The sequence below is a fragment of the Varanus komodoensis genome, unplaced genomic scaffold (assembly GCF_004798865.1).
Source record: "Varanus komodoensis strain SLA01 unplaced genomic scaffold, ASM479886v1 scaffold16, whole genome shotgun sequence".
Classification (NCBI taxonomy): domain Eukaryota; kingdom Metazoa; phylum Chordata; class Lepidosauria; order Squamata; family Varanidae; genus Varanus; species Varanus komodoensis.
Window position 1 is genome coordinate 16,139,483 of NW_025335468.1, and position 18,148 is coordinate 16,157,630.

Genomic DNA, 18,148 nt, shown 5'->3' on the forward strand with positions numbered 1-18,148 from the left:
GGAAACCGTCCCACTTTTTGTTTTATTAAACAGGGGAATATACATGTGGGCCTATTTAGAGAGAGAGCCTGTGCATGCACGTAAACAGGTGCGCATTATGTCTGAAGCGTTGCAGATTTCTGCCTCTCCGTTGAACGGGCTTTTACCCGCCGCTATTGCCGCGGAAGAGGGAGCGCCCTTAGCCGCCCCCCAGCGCCGCGCCCCTCTCAGGGCCGGCTGCCCCCCGCAGGAAGGGCGAGGAGCGGCATGGCAACAAAGACCGGGGGGAGGGGGGCAGGGGAGGGGGAGGGCGGTCCTCTTCCCTTCGCTCCACTTGCTGTCCCCTCCCATTGCAAGCACTTCCGAGGTCGAGGCGCGAAGGCGGCTGCGCGAAGGCAGAGGACCGCTGCTGTCGCCGAGGGAGCGCTGCGGAGCTGGTCGGCCGGAGCGGAGGCGAGGCGTCGCGTCGCGTCGCGTGAAGCCGCTGGCTTGAGGCGGTCCCCGCGGAAGCACCGCCGCCACCATGTCTCGGGGCTCGATCGAGATCCCCCTCCGGGACACTGACGAGGTGGGCGCGCTGGGGGGCGGGATGGCTCTCGTCGCTTGCCCCTACTCCTGTTGACTTCGAGGGAGCCGCGTAGTTTGGGGAGAGGGAAGTTTACCGGCGCCTCTGTCGCCTTCTCGGAGGAGATGGAGCAAATTCTCCCCGAATGGCCAGGCTACTAGCCCGATATGCCTACCCCTCCTCTCTCTCCGCCTTCCCCTTATTGGCGCCCCTCAGATGTTGTTTTGGACTACAGCCTCCAGTGTTTCTTACCGCTGGCCATACTGACTGGGGCTGATGGGAGTCGAACTCCAAAACATCTGGTTCGGGAAGCCTACGTCTAAGCCGGCTTTCTCCACCTGCTGTCTTCCAAGACTTGGACTGCAATTCCTAGCATCCTTAGCCACCCCTGGGAGTTGTATTCCAACACATCTGGAGAGGAGCGGGCTAGAGAAGGCCGTTTCTGATTCTTCTTAAATATTCTCATTGCCAGTATTAAGGCTTAGCATTTCCATACAAGGTATGTTTTTCACAAAATAATTCTGATCCTGATTACTCACTTTACCCACTTATAATATGCTTGGATCTTGAGTCTCTTATCTTGATATTAACTGTTCTCCTTTTCATGTGTACACAGAAGGTAAGATGCTGCTGATCATGTGTCCTTTTGCTTGTCTGCATTTATTTTCTGGAGTCCACAAGTGTGTCTGTGCATCTTGGAGTTGGACAGCATATGGAAGATAGTTTTATATATATATTTAATCATATTTCTATGCAGTCCAACAGCCAAAGCTCTGAATAAATGTTTTCTATTCCTGTGATTTAAATAACTTGTCCAGATTTTCCCCTTTGCATACAGACATGTATCTACAGATGCATGTAACACAAGATGAAAGAGATCACATTTAAATCATTTAAAAATAAGAAAATACATGTTATACATGCAATCCATCACATATGAGGGCTGCATGGATGTTTGATTTTTCCGCATTTATCCATGCAGGAAATTCTTCCATGTAGGGTATTTTTCAGGGAATCTAATGTTCCCTGAACTGTGACTGAACTCTCACCTGAAGATGCAAGATTACTGTAGTATGTGACATAATAGTTCATACAATTTGTCTTTAGTGGGTTATAAATTTATACATTACTGATATTTACTTTTTTCAGGTCATTGAGCTTGACTTCGATCAGTTACCGGAGGGGGATGAAGTTATAAGCATTCTGAAACAAGAACATACTCAGCTGCACATATGGATTGCTCTCGCGGTCAGTGTATTACCAGTTCATTGTATTTTGTTTCATTTCTTTCTACTCGTTTTCCTATCATGGAACTAAGGTAATATACATAGGGTTCCCGGGGAGCTTCCTACTGAAGCTCTGATGAGATCCAGGTATTTCATTTCATAGAAATTTATTGAATTCAATGGTACTTATTCTCCAGTGATTATGCCTAAGAATGAGCAGGGATTTGGACTAGGTAAACTCTGAGGACTCTTTCTGAGTCTCTCATTCTGCGATTACGTCTTTAATCCTGAAACAGTTCTGTGGGCCAACTTGACAAGAACTGTTATGGGCTATAAACCTGTTTACAGATAACGGTGGAGATAACAATATGTGAACAATTAATGCAAGAAAAAAGGGGTGATGTCAGGGGGCAAAGCCATGACTCCCAATAACAACCAGTTCATGGTGGATATGGTAGCTGGCCCCACACAAGAAACCAGTTATGCAGCCCTGCTTTAACTGATAATGTTGCAGTACATTCTGTAGCTTATGGTATTTTTATGTTTGTATTTTTAATGGAATGGCTGCAATATTCTTCATCTAACATCAGCCACTAAGCTGGCAAACTGTTTGCTAGTAGTGCAATGCAGAAATATTTTACAATTGATTTTGCATTCTCCCTTTCTAGTTGGAATATTACAAACAAGGCAAAACAGAAGATTTTGTGAAACTGCTGGAGGCTGCTCGTATAGATGGAAACCTGGATTATAGAGACCATGAGAAAGATCAGATGACTTGTTTAGACACCTTAGCAGCCTACTATGTACAGCAGGCTCGGAAAGAAAAGAATAAAGACAACAAGAAAGAGCTTATTACACAAGCGACTCTGCTGTACACTATGGCTGACAAAATAATAATGTATGATCAGGTAAAAACAAATTGTGAAACTATTCTATATATATGTTTGCTTTGTTGAACCCACAATCTATTTGGTACATTGAAGTAATGTTGGTATCTTGTACAGAAATTATATGTTTGTTTTCTTGTCTGTATTTTGGTTAAAAAGATTATTTGCTCAATTCAAGAAATGGTAAATGCAAGAGAAAGAAACTTGGCCAACCTCTGCTTGTAGTTGAACAGACCGCCATGTTGGGATCCAAAGTCTAATGCACTTTAGCTAGATGCAGTTTGCTTTCATCCATGCAACAACTTGTTATATACTTTCAGCAGTTGATCTGCAAGCAGAAATCTGTTTCTGCATATCGATTATTGCTGCTGGAATAAGGCTAATATTGCTGAGTAGTCACAGTAGGCATCTTACCAGCTTTTTAAACATCAAGGTAAAATTAGCTGCGGGATAAATTGACCATTTTCCTAGCAATTTTTTCATATTCCTGGACAGTATAAGTAGTGGTGGTGCTCATTTTTTATAAAGTATGCTCAGCCATTAGATGCTGTACAACAGCCTTCCCCAAACTAGTGTCTTTCAGATGTTTTGAACTGCAGCACTCCTCTTGCCTGACCAATGGCCATCTTGGCTGGGGATAATGGGAGTGCAGCACCATTCTCTGAAAGGCACCAGGTTGAACATAGCTGCTGTGCAACAGCTAAACATGAGAAAGGCCTTGCCCTTAGGCTTCTTGTGTAATCAGAGATGAGAAAAGGAAGGAAGGCAACAGAGAAGGGATGGCTGGGAATATTCCAGGTTAAATAAGACTTGTGAAGGGAAGGGCTACAATGCAGCGGTAGATTGCAATTCAGTGGTAGAGTTCATGCAAAAGACCCCTGGTTCAATCCATGGTGTATCTAGTTAGGGCTGCAAAAGCTCCTCTCTGAAACTTGAGGGAGCCATTGCCAATCAGTTTAGACAGCTAGACTGACCTATAGTCTGACTTGGTATAAGGCATAAGTTCCCAATACAGTAATAGAGGTGAAGAATTCTATGTCCAGTGGCAGAGAAAACTGAAATTTGCTGAAAACTGGTATCCACAGAGTGAGGGTTCTGAGAAGTATCTATGGAGGATGGAGAGGAGATAGCTGTAGAGAAAAAAGAGCATGGGGATGTTGGAAGTAACTGCATAACTCTGAAAAGATGATGATGATGATGATTTATTTCTTGTGTCTATATGTTCTCTTACTTCTATACCGCCCCATAGCTGAAGCTTTCTGGGTGGCTTACCACTATGTGTAAAATAATACAATACAAATAACATAAAAACAACTATTTTAAAATAAATTTTAAACAGCTTTTAAAATGTAGTAAAAAGACCCTGCAAAGGAGCAACATTCCTGGATAATTCCCCAGGCTCCTGGATAACCATGGGAGACCTTTAGAGACTTCTGCATAAAGAATTGTCTTGACTTGCTGCCAAAAAGATGGCAAGTTTGATGTCAGGTGGGCTACAGCAGGGAGGTTGGTTCCAAAGATGGGGTGGGGGGACTACCACAGAAAAGGCATTTGCCCTCTGAACCTCCCATGGTGTTGGCACATGAATTGATGGGGAATTGGGGAATGTGTTAATTTCCTGAAGTTTGTGATTTTGTCTTGAGAGATCAGTGTAAACTAGCTCAGTGTAAATAGAGCATGGAGTTAGGTGGAACAAAGCTAGCACTTTCTTGGTGTGACTTTTGCTTCTTGCTTTTCTAGAACCACTTATTGGGAAGAGCCTGTTTCTGTCTCCTGGAGGGTGATAAAATGGATCAAGCTGATGCACAATTTCATTTTGTGCTCAACCAGTCTCCAAATAATATTCCAGCCCTTCTTGGTGAGACAGTTATAAAATATATTTTAGGGTTCTCGTTACCCCCTTCCTGATGTGCCTGTATTTAACCTATAAAACTTCAGGTCTAATATACCTCAGAGACCACCTCCTCTTAGTATGATCTATAAGATACATTGAAGGCACAAAGAGTTTCCTCCCTTTGGTATGACACACCACCCCATTGCATGCTTGTCAAATTCTAACCTGAGTACATTTGACAAGTGGTGAGACAAACCAATACTTAGCTAAGTAATAGAATTTAGAGTTAAATTCAATGCTTGAATTTCAAGAGGTGGGTATAGAGAAGGCCCTGGTCTACTATTCACCTTTTATGGTGGTTTCCTTAGGTTTAGCTATGGTGGAGGCTTGTAGACTTCATTAAGGCTTCTTGTGTCTGTATGTTCTCTTACTTCAAGTTCTATAATTATATGCTCTATAATTCAAGCATTAAGCAAGTTTGTAGTAAAGAAATCTGGGTGATATTTTAATATCAGAGATGGGAGAAGTGCCTAACTTTGTTAAGTGTGAGGGAGTGGGAGAGGGATAGGTACTTGAGGTTGTTGTTGGGTATGTGTACACATGTTCAATTGTGCTCTGAATGATACGCTGATGAACAAATACCCTGTATATGCTTCTGTGGCTATCAAGATCGTATGTCTAGATGTTACATGTGGATGTAAGATCTGTGGACATTTTCTGCAACCATCCCTTCTCAATCTCAGATCAAATTGCTAGATCATTTTAAGGTGATGAAGGTGCAGATGGTGGTAGGATAAAATGGAGGAAAATGCTTCTATTTCTGATCTTGTGGCTGTGTTTTGTGTTTTGGCTGGGGAAATTTCCTTGTGCTGGTCTCTTAATTAAGAAAACCAGGAAATAATTTTCCTTTCTAATGTTGAGTTTGCTTACCTGGTATAGGAAGGCCTGCACTATGCTGGCTGAAGGGAAATAAAGATATAAAGTAACTGATGGAAACAGCCACTTCCTTTTTCATACCATTAGATTATCCTTCAGCTGGAAATACTTTTAGTTGAGACTTAATTTGTTGTTCTTTATTTCATTTCTATTTATTTTCAAAATACATATTCTTCAAATTGCATCTATTATATTGAGAATACTTACTAGTTGAGCAGTGTCAGTCTTTTTAATGTAACTTTGTACCCCTTAAATATGCTTGCATGAAATAAATGCTGTTGATTAGATGTCTGCCATGAAATTTCAGTAGATATTTATCAACTTTCATAGGTAAAGCATGTATTTCATTCAACAAGAAGGATTACAGAGGTGCACTTGCCTATTACAAAAAAGCACTGCGAACCAACCCAGGCTGCCCAGGTAAAAAGCATCATACCTGTTAAAGACAATGTTAGACTGTTGGGGCCAAAAATGATGCCCTTAAATTCAGCTAGTCAGAATAATAGTATGCCTTTTAAAAATGAGTCTCCTGTAAACTTGATTTCATTCTAAATGTCACGTATTGCTATGTTAAAATAGTTATATACCAAGAAAGAATATTTTAAATAAAGTGCACTTGGTCCAGTTGGAGTGAATGTAAAGTGAAGACACTGTTTCCTTTGTTAGATCAAGTTCAGTTTACAGACTGCATGTTTTGGAACTGCCTGTATTCATCAAGTAGAACAGATAATAATTGCACGCACATATCTGGTCAGATCTTTGACCTGTGTAGGCCAATATTGTCTGTTTCTAATGGCAGTAGATCACCTGATTGGGACCTTTTGTAGCCTTGCTACTCAAGAACTATGAAAACTAAAAACATAAGAAGGTACCTACTAGCTCAGATAAAAAAATATTTCTAGTCCATTGAGAGGTGCCTTTAGGGATTCCACGGACAGGCGCCATTTTGTTACTCCTGAGCAACCTGGAGGTTCCATATAAATATCAAAACTCATTCAGTGTTACATCTGTCCTCCATGACTTTCTGCATGCAAAACATACACTGGGCCACTGAGTTATGCTTTTGCCTCTCAGATCTTTTATTATGTTCAGAAGATACTATTTTTGTATTCTGTCTGAATGTGTAAACAGCTTTGAGGAATGGAGAAGGGTGATTGGGACTGATGGAGTGAGGGGAACCTAAGAATTCTTCCGTGACTCAGATCTTAGTCCAGACCAGAGAATACGTTTGTAGCTTGTTTGCCTTTTTTTTTTCTTGAGATGCTTTTATGAGCACTGAAGCTTATTTCTAAGTCCAAACTCAAAGAATGTCACTGGCATCTCTATCTGTAATTTCAATTACAATTTGAGAATGACCCATCTATTTAAGAACACTGTGTTCTCTGGAGCAGCTGGTGATCTGCTTATAGAACTTAACTTGCAGTGTATGATAAGAAGATCCTTTTCCTACAGTTCATTGTTATCATTGTTATTTTGGAGTCAATGATACACCCTTTTCTCAATCCTTCTATATGCTTTAAAAAGCCATTTGTGCCCCTGACCATCACAACATCTTAAGCAATTAAGGATAACTACTAACCCTTACTTGCTGTAAATTTGTGGGCAGTTATTGTACAACTATTACACAGGACCTCAAACATGTTGAGTACTTCTAGAAATAGAAAATGATAAACCTGCATTACTGATGCAAGTAAAAGTGTAAATGGGAGAGTTCTAAATCTTGGAATTGTTTGCTGTTTCCTTCCATTAGCTGAAGTTCGGCTGGGCATGGGCCATTGCTTTGTAAAACTGAACAAGTTGGAAAAAGCTCGCCTGGCATTCAGCAGGGCACTGGAACTCAATTCCAAATGTGTGGGAGCCTTAGTTGGATTGGCTGTTCTGGAACTCAATAATAAAGAGGTTGGTTTGACCTGAAATGGTAATATATGAAAACTGTGCTTTGTTGATAGTTTCTAATGCAGTCATGAAAAGTTTGCCAGTTGAAATTAAAACATCAGGGTTTTTTTTAGCAATTCATATATTGTTTTTCTCATCTTGAATAGTAATAGAGCCCTTGAAAAGCTAATTCAAAATATACTGGCCATATTCCGTAAACTGTTCAGAGAGCCAGCATGGCTGAGTGGACAGTATGCAAAAATGTTTATAAAAATAAATAATTTTTTGGATTATCAGAATACTTCATCTCTTGCTGTGTTGCTAACTCACTGTGAGCCATTCATTCCAGTTTTTTCCCCCCACAGGGTTAGGTGGAGGGAGGGAGGCTTGTCAATACCATGTTTGGCATTTGGCCCTTACATTGCATAAAAGTGAAATAGAGTGCTAATTAAATCAATGAGCTCATCACTTTCACCTTCTCCCCTTCTCTGGAAGAGGTTGAATGTTTTTGCTTCCATTTTAGATAAACTGCAGTTCACTGTGTTGTCTGAACTCTAAACTGTAGTCATCTTTGTTTAGTTGAAACAAGCCAGCTTAAGCTATAGGTTTAAAAGGGTCATTTCAAGCATAGTTAAAGTTAGCTATGGTTTATCTGGATTCAGTTAATGCATTCACCTGCATTTAATCAAAAACAGGAGCAAAAGCTCCCATGCTTCTCACAGTTCAGAAGGCCTGCTCAGGCTGTTTCTTTAAACTATATATAGTGTTGCATCTAAACAAGACCATTGGCAGCCTTGAAACATTCACAGGACTCCTGGGGTTTCTGGCCCATCCTTTAGAATATTCACTGTTACCTCCTGTGTAACTGAAATGGAGCTGAAGTGCAGTTATTGTTTCATCTTTGGAAGCAGGCTAGAACAAGGCTTGGTTTTGCTGTTACTCAATAGAAAGGACAGCTAGAAAGCAAGCTAGATGCACAGATCAACCCTTCTGTCAATGTTATTTTCAGGCTGATTCAATCAAAAATGGTGTGCAGCTGCTTTCTAGAGCGTACACAATTGATCCTAGTAATCCAATGGTGTTAAACCACTTGGCTAATCACTTCTTCTTCAAAAAGGTAAGACAACTGCAGAATTTCTGGCTTATGTTGCTTCCTCAGTTTTTTTCCAGTTAGTTCATATGGATAAGGCTTTATGTGTAGATGCATATCAGAGAAAACAGGATTCTGAAGTTAGGATTATTTTAAATGATGCTTCGGTGTGCATTTTTAAAATAAGTTGTCCTGGCTTGTTTGAAGCTATTTATTATTTTTAATTGGTATATTTTTTAAAATTATCCTTACATTGGCATCAGTTCACACAAGTGGCAGGTGCTACAGCAGTTCCTAAACAGGCGTTCCTTGGGCTTGTGTGTGTCACAGTCACTTGGGAAAACATTATAAGCCAGAGGGAGAAACATTAGTATTTTGGCTATTTGTAATCTACTTCTCTTCTCACAATCAGTTTTTCCATACTGTACACAATTTCTCTGTATAAGAACTATATGTGTGAATTGGTTCTTTTTCAAGAATGCAAGATTTGGTTTCAAAATACTTAGGTGTTCCAGACCATGATTGTGTATATCTTACAAAAATGATTATGACAATTTCATTTTCTTCATATAGGATTATGGGAAGGTCCAGCACTTGGCCCTTCATGCTTTCCATAATACAGAGGTTGAAGCGATGCAGGCAGAGAGTTGCTACCAGTTAGCCAGGTCTTTTCATGTTCAGGTACCAGCTGCATTTAAAGCTTCCCTTTTCTACTTTGCACTTCTATTTTTTGAAATACCTTAGATGGTGCACATGGACATTTTAACTGCCTTGCTTCTTCCCCTTCCCACCTTATATTAGGAAGATTATGATCAAGCTTTCCAGTACTACTATCAAGCTACACAGTTTGCTTCCTCTTCTTTTGTGCTACCATTTTTTGGACTAGGACAAATGTACATTTACCGAGGAGACAAAGAAAATGCATCACAGTGTTTTGAAAAAGTTTTGAAAGCATACCCTAACAATTACGAGACTATGAAGATTCTTGGATCCCTCTATGCTGCTTCAGAGGATCAAGACAAACGAGATATTGCGAAGGTACCATCTGCAATTGCTCTTTAGACTTAAGCAGCAGTCCTCTAGTAATTTAGCTGGGAATAGGCCCCATTGAATTCAGTTAGACTTGTTTCTGAGTAATTATACGCATGCACAAAACTGTAATGCTTCTGTGCTGATTAGGGTTATTCAATATGCATTAACCCTTTTCCCCACAACTGTGGGTTATTTTTTGAGAGATTTGATCCTGTGAAAAACAAAATCCGTGATCTCTAATCTCTCAAGTAATTTCTGTGCAGTACCAATAGGTAATTTCCCTTTTTAATTTAAAGTGAGATCACACCAGAAGCTCAGATAAATGAATTTACTAGGGCTTGAATGAATTTCACGCAATATTTATTTATTTAAAACATTTTTATGCTGCCTCCATTGCAACGAAGCCTCAGGGTGGCTCACAACGGAAACAAAATACATGAATAAATAACAATATAACAAATTTTTTTTAAAAAAAACCTCTGGTGCATCTTGGCTAAAAATTTAAAATCCTATAAATACAAATAATTTAACAATTAAAATAAGTTTTAAATAAAAAGGTCTTAGCCTGGCGCCGAAAAACAACGACGGTGCCAGGCGGACCTCTCTGGGGAGCACATTCCATAGATAGGATGCTCACTAAGTTTCAGTCACTCTTGGAGGGACTTGGTTTTCATTTCAGTGGCTTTTATTCACAAGTGGGAAACATCCCTTGTTACTCTCAAGGTGCTTCCCGGGTACATCATTTAATCTTACACTTGTAAGGCATTGGATGCCATTAATCTTGTGTTCCAGCAGATGTATGTCTGTGTAATGGGACTTAGCTCCCTTTCCACTCCAGCAATCTGGAGCAGATTTTGGAAGTGTGTGTTGGACTGCAGGAGTGAGAGGAAATCTATTCTACCAACTTTTTCTTTTCACTAGCATTTGGACAGACTTGAATTTCACATTGTATGCTGTTTGAAATATCATAATTGGGCAAATGTTTGCTCATGCTGTCTAGCTTCATTGCATTGAAAAGGGCTTATTTTTAGAACAGTTTTAATGGCAGTTGTTGAATTCTGAATATTAGTGCAGTATTAGCTTTATCAAGGAAAATCATCTCATTTTTAAGAAAGAAAGATTTCTTGGCTCACAAGTTAGGAAATACCAGATTTTGTACAGTCGTGCCTATTCCCAAAATTAACATTTTTAAGGTGTAACGTATTGCAATTATTTGACAGATGTTTGTTCATTGTGCTGCCTCATAATTCCTCATAATTTATCATAGTAACAAGTTGTTTTTAATGGTAGTAGTTAAATGTCTGTACATCTGGAAAGTAGTGGCTTTTTTGGAAATATCTCTGGTGATTCAAGTATGATACTGACTTAGTTGAAAAATCTAAAGTAAATTGTATCTTTATTGTTTTGTGTCTTTTGGCAACTTAAATGAATATGCATTAATAATGGTTGTATTTTATAGGGTCATTTGAAGAAGGTTACAGAACAGTACCCAGATGATGTAGAGGCCTGGATTGAGCTTGCACAAATCCTAGAGCAGACAGATATACAGGTATAAGAGTAGATGCATAAAGCACACTTGCTTGAAGCCAAACCGTTACGGCCAGCACTGATCCTCTCCTCTATCTCTTCTATGTGACCTCTGCATTTCACAGGGTGCCCTTTCAGCTTATGGTACAGCAACACGAATTCTTCAGGAGAAGGTGCAAGCTGATGTCCCTCCAGAAATTTTGAATAACGTGGGTGCCCTCCACTTCAGACTTGGAAACTTAGGAGAAGCAAAGGTATGAAAAGCACTACTGCTTCTGCATAAAAAGTGTATAACTTGGTCTCTACACATTGTGTATTCAAATACTATATTTATTTGTGTTTACTTTCCATACTTGCCTTCAGAAATACTTTTTGGCATCTCTGGATCGTGCTAAAGCAGAAGCTGAGCATGATGAGCATTACTACAATGCGATCTCAGTCACGACATCCTATAACCTGGCCAGATTGTATGAAGCAATGTGTGAATTCCATGAAGCAGAAAAATTGTACAAAAACATCTTAAGAGAGCATCCAAACTATGTTGACTGTAAGAAATCTTTAATAATGAATGGCTGCATGCATGATCTCTCTGCTTTGCCACATTTCTTAAAATCTTCCACATTTTCAGCTTTATTTGAACTATCCTGTTTGTGCGTAAACATATACATATCCTTTATACTTAAAATGGCCTTTCTGATGTTTTCCTTTGTGTAGGAATAGTTGCTAAACACCACATACAACGTAAGTTCACTAATTAAAAATAAGTTTTTTACTAACTTCATCAGTACTTCATAAAGCTAGGAGACTATTCAAATCCTACCAATATAAATCAGAGCCACTGATTTTTTTCCTTCCTTTAAATGGAGGTGTGATCACAAATATAAGATGTTACTTTGTAAGCCTCTGTAGATACATGTATTAGGAAAGATGACAAAACTTACATTACTGACACTACACACACACAATCTAGAGCCAGGCTTGGTTTTTGCAAGTATGCCTGGGTAGAATTTCTTAATTAATATTTATTAATTATTTCCTCCAAATACCATCCAAAAGCCAAGTGTGCCTGGGTGGTTAACAAAAGTTAAAATTAAATGTTACAAATACTAAATTTAAAAGAATAAACCTATTATAGCAATTGCAATTATGCTGGTATAATTGTATTATAATAGGAGGATAGTCCTACCATGGTGCATCTCAGTTCAGTACCAATAAAAGAGCTCTCTATTATTGCTAAGTATGTTATTTGAGGATGGATGCTGTGTTACCCTCAATAAGCCTTTTTTCTGCTGTTACTTCCAAGCCACACAGTTCTTTGTATGATACATCTAGTAACTGGGGGCAGTTCACTGCTCAGTTACATTGGTCCACTCTGCTATTGCCCCACACCCTATCAGGTATACTACTGTGGGCAAGAATCCCTCAGAAGAAATGGAGTAGCCTTCATAGTCGATAAAAGAGTAGGAAAAGCAGTACTGGGATACAATCTCCAAAATGACAGAATGATCTCAATTCAAATCCGAGGCAAACCATTCAACATCACAGTAGTCCCAAGTCTATGCCCCAACCACTGGTGCTGAAGAGGCCGAAGTTGACTGGTCCTGTGAAGGCCTACAACACCTTCTAGAATTAACACCCAAAAATGATGTCCTTATCATCATGGGAGATTGGAATGCTAAAGTAGGAAGCGAAAAGATAACCAGAATAACAGGCAAGTTTGGCCTTGGAGTACAAAATGAAGCAGGGCACAGGCTGGTAGAATTTTGTCAAGAGAATACGATGGTCATAGCAAACACTCTTTTCCAACAACCTAAGAGACGACTCTACACATGTACATCACCAGATGGTCAACACAGAAATCAGATTGGGTATGTGCTCTGCACCCAAAGATGGAGAAGCTCTATACAGTCAGTAAGAACATGACCAGAAGCTGACTGTGGCTCAGATCATGAGCTTCTGGTTGCAAAATTTAGGCTTAAATTGAAGAAAGTAGGGAAAAGCACTAGGTCACTCAGGTATGACCTAAATCATATCCCTGATGAATATACAGTAGAGGTGACAAGTAGATTTAAGGAATCCTATCACTTTCTGGCAAATAGATGGGAAAGAAATGGAGGTAGTGACAGATTTTATTTTCCTGGGCTCCAAGATCACTGCAGACGGGGACTGCAGCCAAAAAATTAAAAGACGCTCCTTGGGAGGAAAGCTATGGCAAATCTAGACAGCATGCTAAAAAGCAGAGGTATCACCCTGCCAACAAAAGTGCATATAGTCAAGGCTATGGTTTTCCAGTTGCAATGTATGGCTGTGAAAGTTGGACCATAAGGAAGGCTGAGCACCGAAGAATTGAGGCCTTTGAATTGTGCTGGAGAAGACTCCTGTGAGTCCCTTGGACTGCAAGGCAATCAAACCAGTCAGTCTTAGAGGAGATCAACCCTGACTGCTCTTTAGAAGGCCTGATATTGAAGATGAAACTCAAATACTTTGGCCACCTAATGAGGAGATAGGACTCCCTGGATAAGACCCTAATGCTGGGAACAATAGACAGCAAAAGAAGGAGGAGACGGCAGAGAATGAGGTGGCTAGATGGAGTCACTGAAGCAGTCAACATGAGCTTAAGTGGACACCAGGGGATGGTGGAGGACAGAAGGGCATGGAGAGGTGTTGTCCATGGGGTCACGATGGGTCGGACACGAGTTCGCGACTAACAACAACAGAGTGGCACCAGTGCCGCAGATAGATCTTCTGAGTATCTAATCTGAGAGCAATCCAAAGTTGGAAACAACCTCAGAGTGTCAATTGAAGCTTTTAACTAAATTGACACTCTGAGGTTGTTTCTTTCCACACCATGGTGCCTGTTCTCTTAGGTTGGGAAAGTAACCTCAGAGAGGTGGGAAAGGGGATGTTCTGGTAGGCATGCCAACCCTCCCACCCCAAAATGCCTCAGGTAGATGGGAAAAAATGCAGGGTAGGAAGATGGGGTAGTGAAGATGCCTCTGCTGCTCCTCCCACCCTCTGTAGGATAATCATAGAGACTCTGCTTGGAGCTTTTGATCATTGTAATATGATTGTGCCCTTTATGGCTCGTTGTTTTATGTAACCAGAATTTGATTTATTAAAACATAGTTTCCTATATCCAGGCTATCTACGTTTAGGAGCTATGGCTAGAGATAAAGGCAACTTTTATGAAGCTTCTGACTGGTTTAAAGAAGCGCTTCAAATCAATCAGGTTAGTAAGAATTTGCTTGATTTGCAGTGTTGTAGCTCATAGAATTAAAGAACAATCAAAATTTCTACCAAGATTTCACTGATGACTTTCTTTTTCCTCCATAGTTCAGCATAACTTTATGAATATATATTTTGTAGTTCAGCCTCCACATTTTGCTGGAAGTGACTTCTTGATAATACTTCTTTATATGAGTAATAGGGATGTATAAGCAATCAGTATTGGTAGCTGCTTTGGAGTTTTTCTCCCTGTACAGATCAGATGAAGTCTGGGCTGTATGGAAGAGTTGTAGAAGTTTAAAGAAATCTCAGTTGCTCAGAATTTCAGTAGTGCTATTTCGTGTGGGGAAGAACTCATTTGAACAATTATTGGTCCATAAACCAAGAGGATTGTATTTATTTATTTACTTATTTATTGGTTTATATCCTGCCTTTTTCCTACAAAGGGCTCAAGGCAGCTTACATCTCCTCCTCCTCCTCATCCCCACAGCAACAACCCTGTGAGGTAGGTTGGGCTGAGAGTCTGTGACTGGCCCAAAGTCACCCAGTTGGCTCTATGGCTGAGTGGGGACTAGAACCCAGATTGTCTGAGTCCCAGTCCCATGCTCTTAACCACCACACCACACTGGCTTTCAGTGTGGAAATTAGAAATATAATTAGGATAATTAGAACTAAATGTTCATTGCAAAATAGCCTGGGTCATAGAACCTTGTGATATGTATTTCAGGACCATCCAGATGCTTGGTCTCTAATTGGTAATCTTCATTTGGCCAAACAAGAGTGGGGTCCAGGACAGAAGAAATTCGAAAGAATATTGAAACAGCCATCAACTCAGAATGACACCTACTCTATGTTGGCTCTGGGCAACGTGTGGTTACAAACTCTGCACCAGCCCACCAGAGACAGAGAAAAGGTAAATTCTGCACGTGTTCATAGAATCATAAAATAGTACAGTTGGAATTGGCCTGCAAGACCTATTGGGTCCAATCCTGTGCTTACTCAAGTGAAAGCATCCTTAACAAATGGGTGGCCAGCTGTATCCTGAATGACTCCAGGGTGGGAGAGCCTACAAGTTCCCTAAGTAAATTATTCCATTGTCAGAAGGTCAGAAGATTTTCCTGATGTTCAGCTAGAAACTGACTTCCTTCAACCTGAGTTCAATATTCCATGTCCCGCACACAGGGATGATTGAGAAGAGAACCTAACCCTCCTTTGTGTGACAGTCTTTCAAGTACTTAAAGAGCTTTATCATATATTGGCTCAGTCTTTCCTTCCTAAGATTAAAGGTGTCCTGCTCTTTTAGTGTCTTCTCATAGGGCTTTGTTTCCAGTCCCCACTCATCTTTGTTGCCCTCCTTTGAACCTTTCCCAGTCTGTCTGCCTCTTTCTTAAAACTGTGGAGTCCAGGAGCTAGATGCTGTACTCAAGATGAGGCCTAACTGGAGTTGAATAAAGGGTACTAGTACCTTACATGATTTGGAAGTATTCATGTGAATACAGTCCCAGATAGCATTTGTCTTTTTTGCAGCTACATGGTTGACTCGTTCATCCATGTGATCTATAACATTTCCATTTGACTGTCTCAAGCTGCAATCCTGCCCCTTCGGCTTGTGCTTTACCTTTGCCAGGGAGTCATCTACCTTCTTTTTGGAGAAGACCAAGCCAAAGCAGAAAATGAGCACATCTTCCTTTTATTTGTTATCCATTATCATTTTGCCATCCTCATTGAGTACCTGAACCACCATTTCTTTGCTCTTTCACTACGCATGTATGTGAAGAAGGCTTTTTTGTTTCCTTTAGCATCCCTTGCTAACCTCAGTGTATTCTTAGCATGAGGCTTCCTGATGCCATCCAACTCTCAGCCACTTGCCTATACTTTTCCTTTGTAGCTAGCCTCCCTTCCAGTGCATCCCTTTTGTTTTCAGGTCATCTCTAAGCTTTTTGTGAAGCCACATTGCTGTCTGTCTGCCGTCTGTTGTTTTCCATCCTTTTTTTCTGGTCAGAATTGTTTGTAATTGTGCTTTTAGAATTTCCTTTCTTAAAAACTTCCTACCCATCGTGGAAGTCTTTTCTTATTAGAGCTGCTTGCCATGGGATCTTCCTTACCATTAGTTTGAGTTTATTAAACTTGGCTTTCCTAAAATGCAGGGAATGTATTTGGCTTATGCTTTCTTTAAAATAAAGTATCACACAATTACTTATTACCAAGATTCCCGTAACTGCTACTTTCTCCTTTAGGTCTTCCCTGTTAGGTAGAATCAAGTCAAGGATAGCTGATCCTCTAGTTCCTTCCTCCTGTAGAAGGAATGTATCAGTAACCCAAATCAGGAATTTCTTGTGGGGCCATATTTGGCAGGATTTGGTCTCAACAGGTATCAGAGAAATACAAGTCCTGCATTGCTGATACATCATGGCTCCTTGAAACACTGGCAAATTTGCTTTTCAAAAGTGTCATCCTCATCTTCTGAACTGAGTGAGCTGTAATAGACTTTGAACATCATGTCCTTTTTATTCTTGACCCCATTTATTTTAATTCAGATGCCCTCAGTGGGGTTACTAAGCTCATCCTCCTGTTTTTTGTGCAGAGATATGTATCTTTAACAAATAGAGCAACTCCACCTCCCTTTCTGTTCTTTCTGTTCTTGAACAAATTATATCTTCCAGTTGTTGAATTCTAGTCGTGAGAGTCATTCCACCAAGTGTCTGTTACACCTATCAGATCATATTCCTCCTCCTGCATTAAGAGTTCACATTGGTGCTGTTTGTTTCTCATACTCTGGGCATGAATATATAGACATGATATATACGTAGAGATTATGTGCTTCATAATCTAAATTTCTTCCTTTGCAAGACTATTCCTGAGCACTGTTCGAGTTGCCCACTCTATTGTGGGGCATCTAGTTTTCCTTTGTGCACCAATGCTTTTGTATACCTGGACCAAATGAGCCTACTCACCAACTAGGGTGTAACCAGCAGGCTGTAGTATCTGTCCTGCCTTGCTGACAGTTTAAGAACAGGAGAAGATGAAGAGCCTTGCTGGCTCAAACCAAAGGCCTGCCTAGTCTTGCATTCTTTTCATGTGGTGGGTAACCAGCCACCTTGGAAAGACCTGCAAGCAGGACATGAGTGCAGTGGTGCTCTCACATGTGTGTTTCCCATCTGGTATGCACAGACATGCTGCCTCTGCTATTAGTGGTACTATACAGCTATTAAGCTAAGTAGCCATTAGCAGCCATCTTCATTCATTTTTCCTCCCCCCCCCCTTTTAAAGGCACCTGATTAAGTGACCATTGCTACATCTTGTGGTATAGAATTCCATAGTTTAACTGCACAGTGTGAAGAAGTAATTCATCCTCTCTCTCTCAAATCCCCCATCAGGCTATTGAACAGTAGTAGGAGGCAACAAAATTCGTACTTTGCCTGCTCTAAAACTGTAATCTCCTTCCTGAGTGAAGTTAGAAGAACTTTGCTCCCTTTTCACAAGGGTTGGAATACATTTTTGATCAAACTCCTATTTCTGAGGGTGTTAGGCTTTTATTTTGTTAGGTCTATTGCATTGATGTAGTGTTTTTTTCTTCTTTTAATTTATTTGTCTCACTTTTTAAGTGTTTGGAAAAGAAGAAAAAGATCTGATTTGATGATGATGATGATGATGATGATGATTATAACATTTCTATGCCGCCCCTTGCCGAAGCCTCGGGGCGGCTTACAACACAATAAAATACATTGAAATACAATAGAGCATAATTAGATTAAAAGCGTGCAAATACCCATTTTCATAAGTGTTTTTTTTTGTTTGTTTTTTTTGTTTTTAGGAAAAACGCCACCAGGATCGTGCACTAGCCATTTACAAGCAAGTGCTCAGGAATGACCCAAAGAACTTGTATGCAGCAAATGGCATTGGTAAATACTGGATTTCTATTTCTTGTCCAGATGCCTTCCTAGCACTGTGCAGTTTTTGAAGTAGGGCGTA

The 18,148-nt window shown here is 40.2% G+C and overlaps 1 protein-coding gene across 1 annotated transcript in view; it reads left to right on the top strand.

The window, feature by feature from the left end:
• The first annotated feature begins 374 nt into the window (after positions 1 to 374).
• The window catches only part of CTR9 (CTR9 homolog, Paf1/RNA polymerase II complex component), a 29,134-nt gene continuing 11,360 nt past the window's right edge, over positions 375 to 18,148 (top strand). Inside the window, exons 1-15 of the mRNA XM_044426133.1 lie at positions 375 to 547; positions 1,694 to 1,792; positions 2,439 to 2,678; positions 4,398 to 4,515; positions 5,758 to 5,847; positions 7,178 to 7,326; positions 8,312 to 8,419; positions 8,966 to 9,073; positions 9,194 to 9,430; positions 10,884 to 10,973; positions 11,077 to 11,205; positions 11,315 to 11,498; positions 14,092 to 14,180; positions 14,904 to 15,089; positions 17,991 to 18,078. Of these exons, the coding sequence (XP_044282068.1) occupies positions 503 to 547; positions 1,694 to 1,792; positions 2,439 to 2,678; positions 4,398 to 4,515; positions 5,758 to 5,847; positions 7,178 to 7,326; positions 8,312 to 8,419; positions 8,966 to 9,073; positions 9,194 to 9,430; positions 10,884 to 10,973; positions 11,077 to 11,205; positions 11,315 to 11,498; positions 14,092 to 14,180; positions 14,904 to 15,089; positions 17,991 to 18,078 (1,960 nt within the window). The 5' untranslated portion in view covers positions 375 to 502. The remainder of the gene's footprint in view (positions 548 to 1,693; positions 1,793 to 2,438; positions 2,679 to 4,397; positions 4,516 to 5,757; positions 5,848 to 7,177; positions 7,327 to 8,311; positions 8,420 to 8,965; positions 9,074 to 9,193; positions 9,431 to 10,883; positions 10,974 to 11,076; positions 11,206 to 11,314; positions 11,499 to 14,091; positions 14,181 to 14,903; positions 15,090 to 17,990; positions 18,079 to 18,148) is intronic.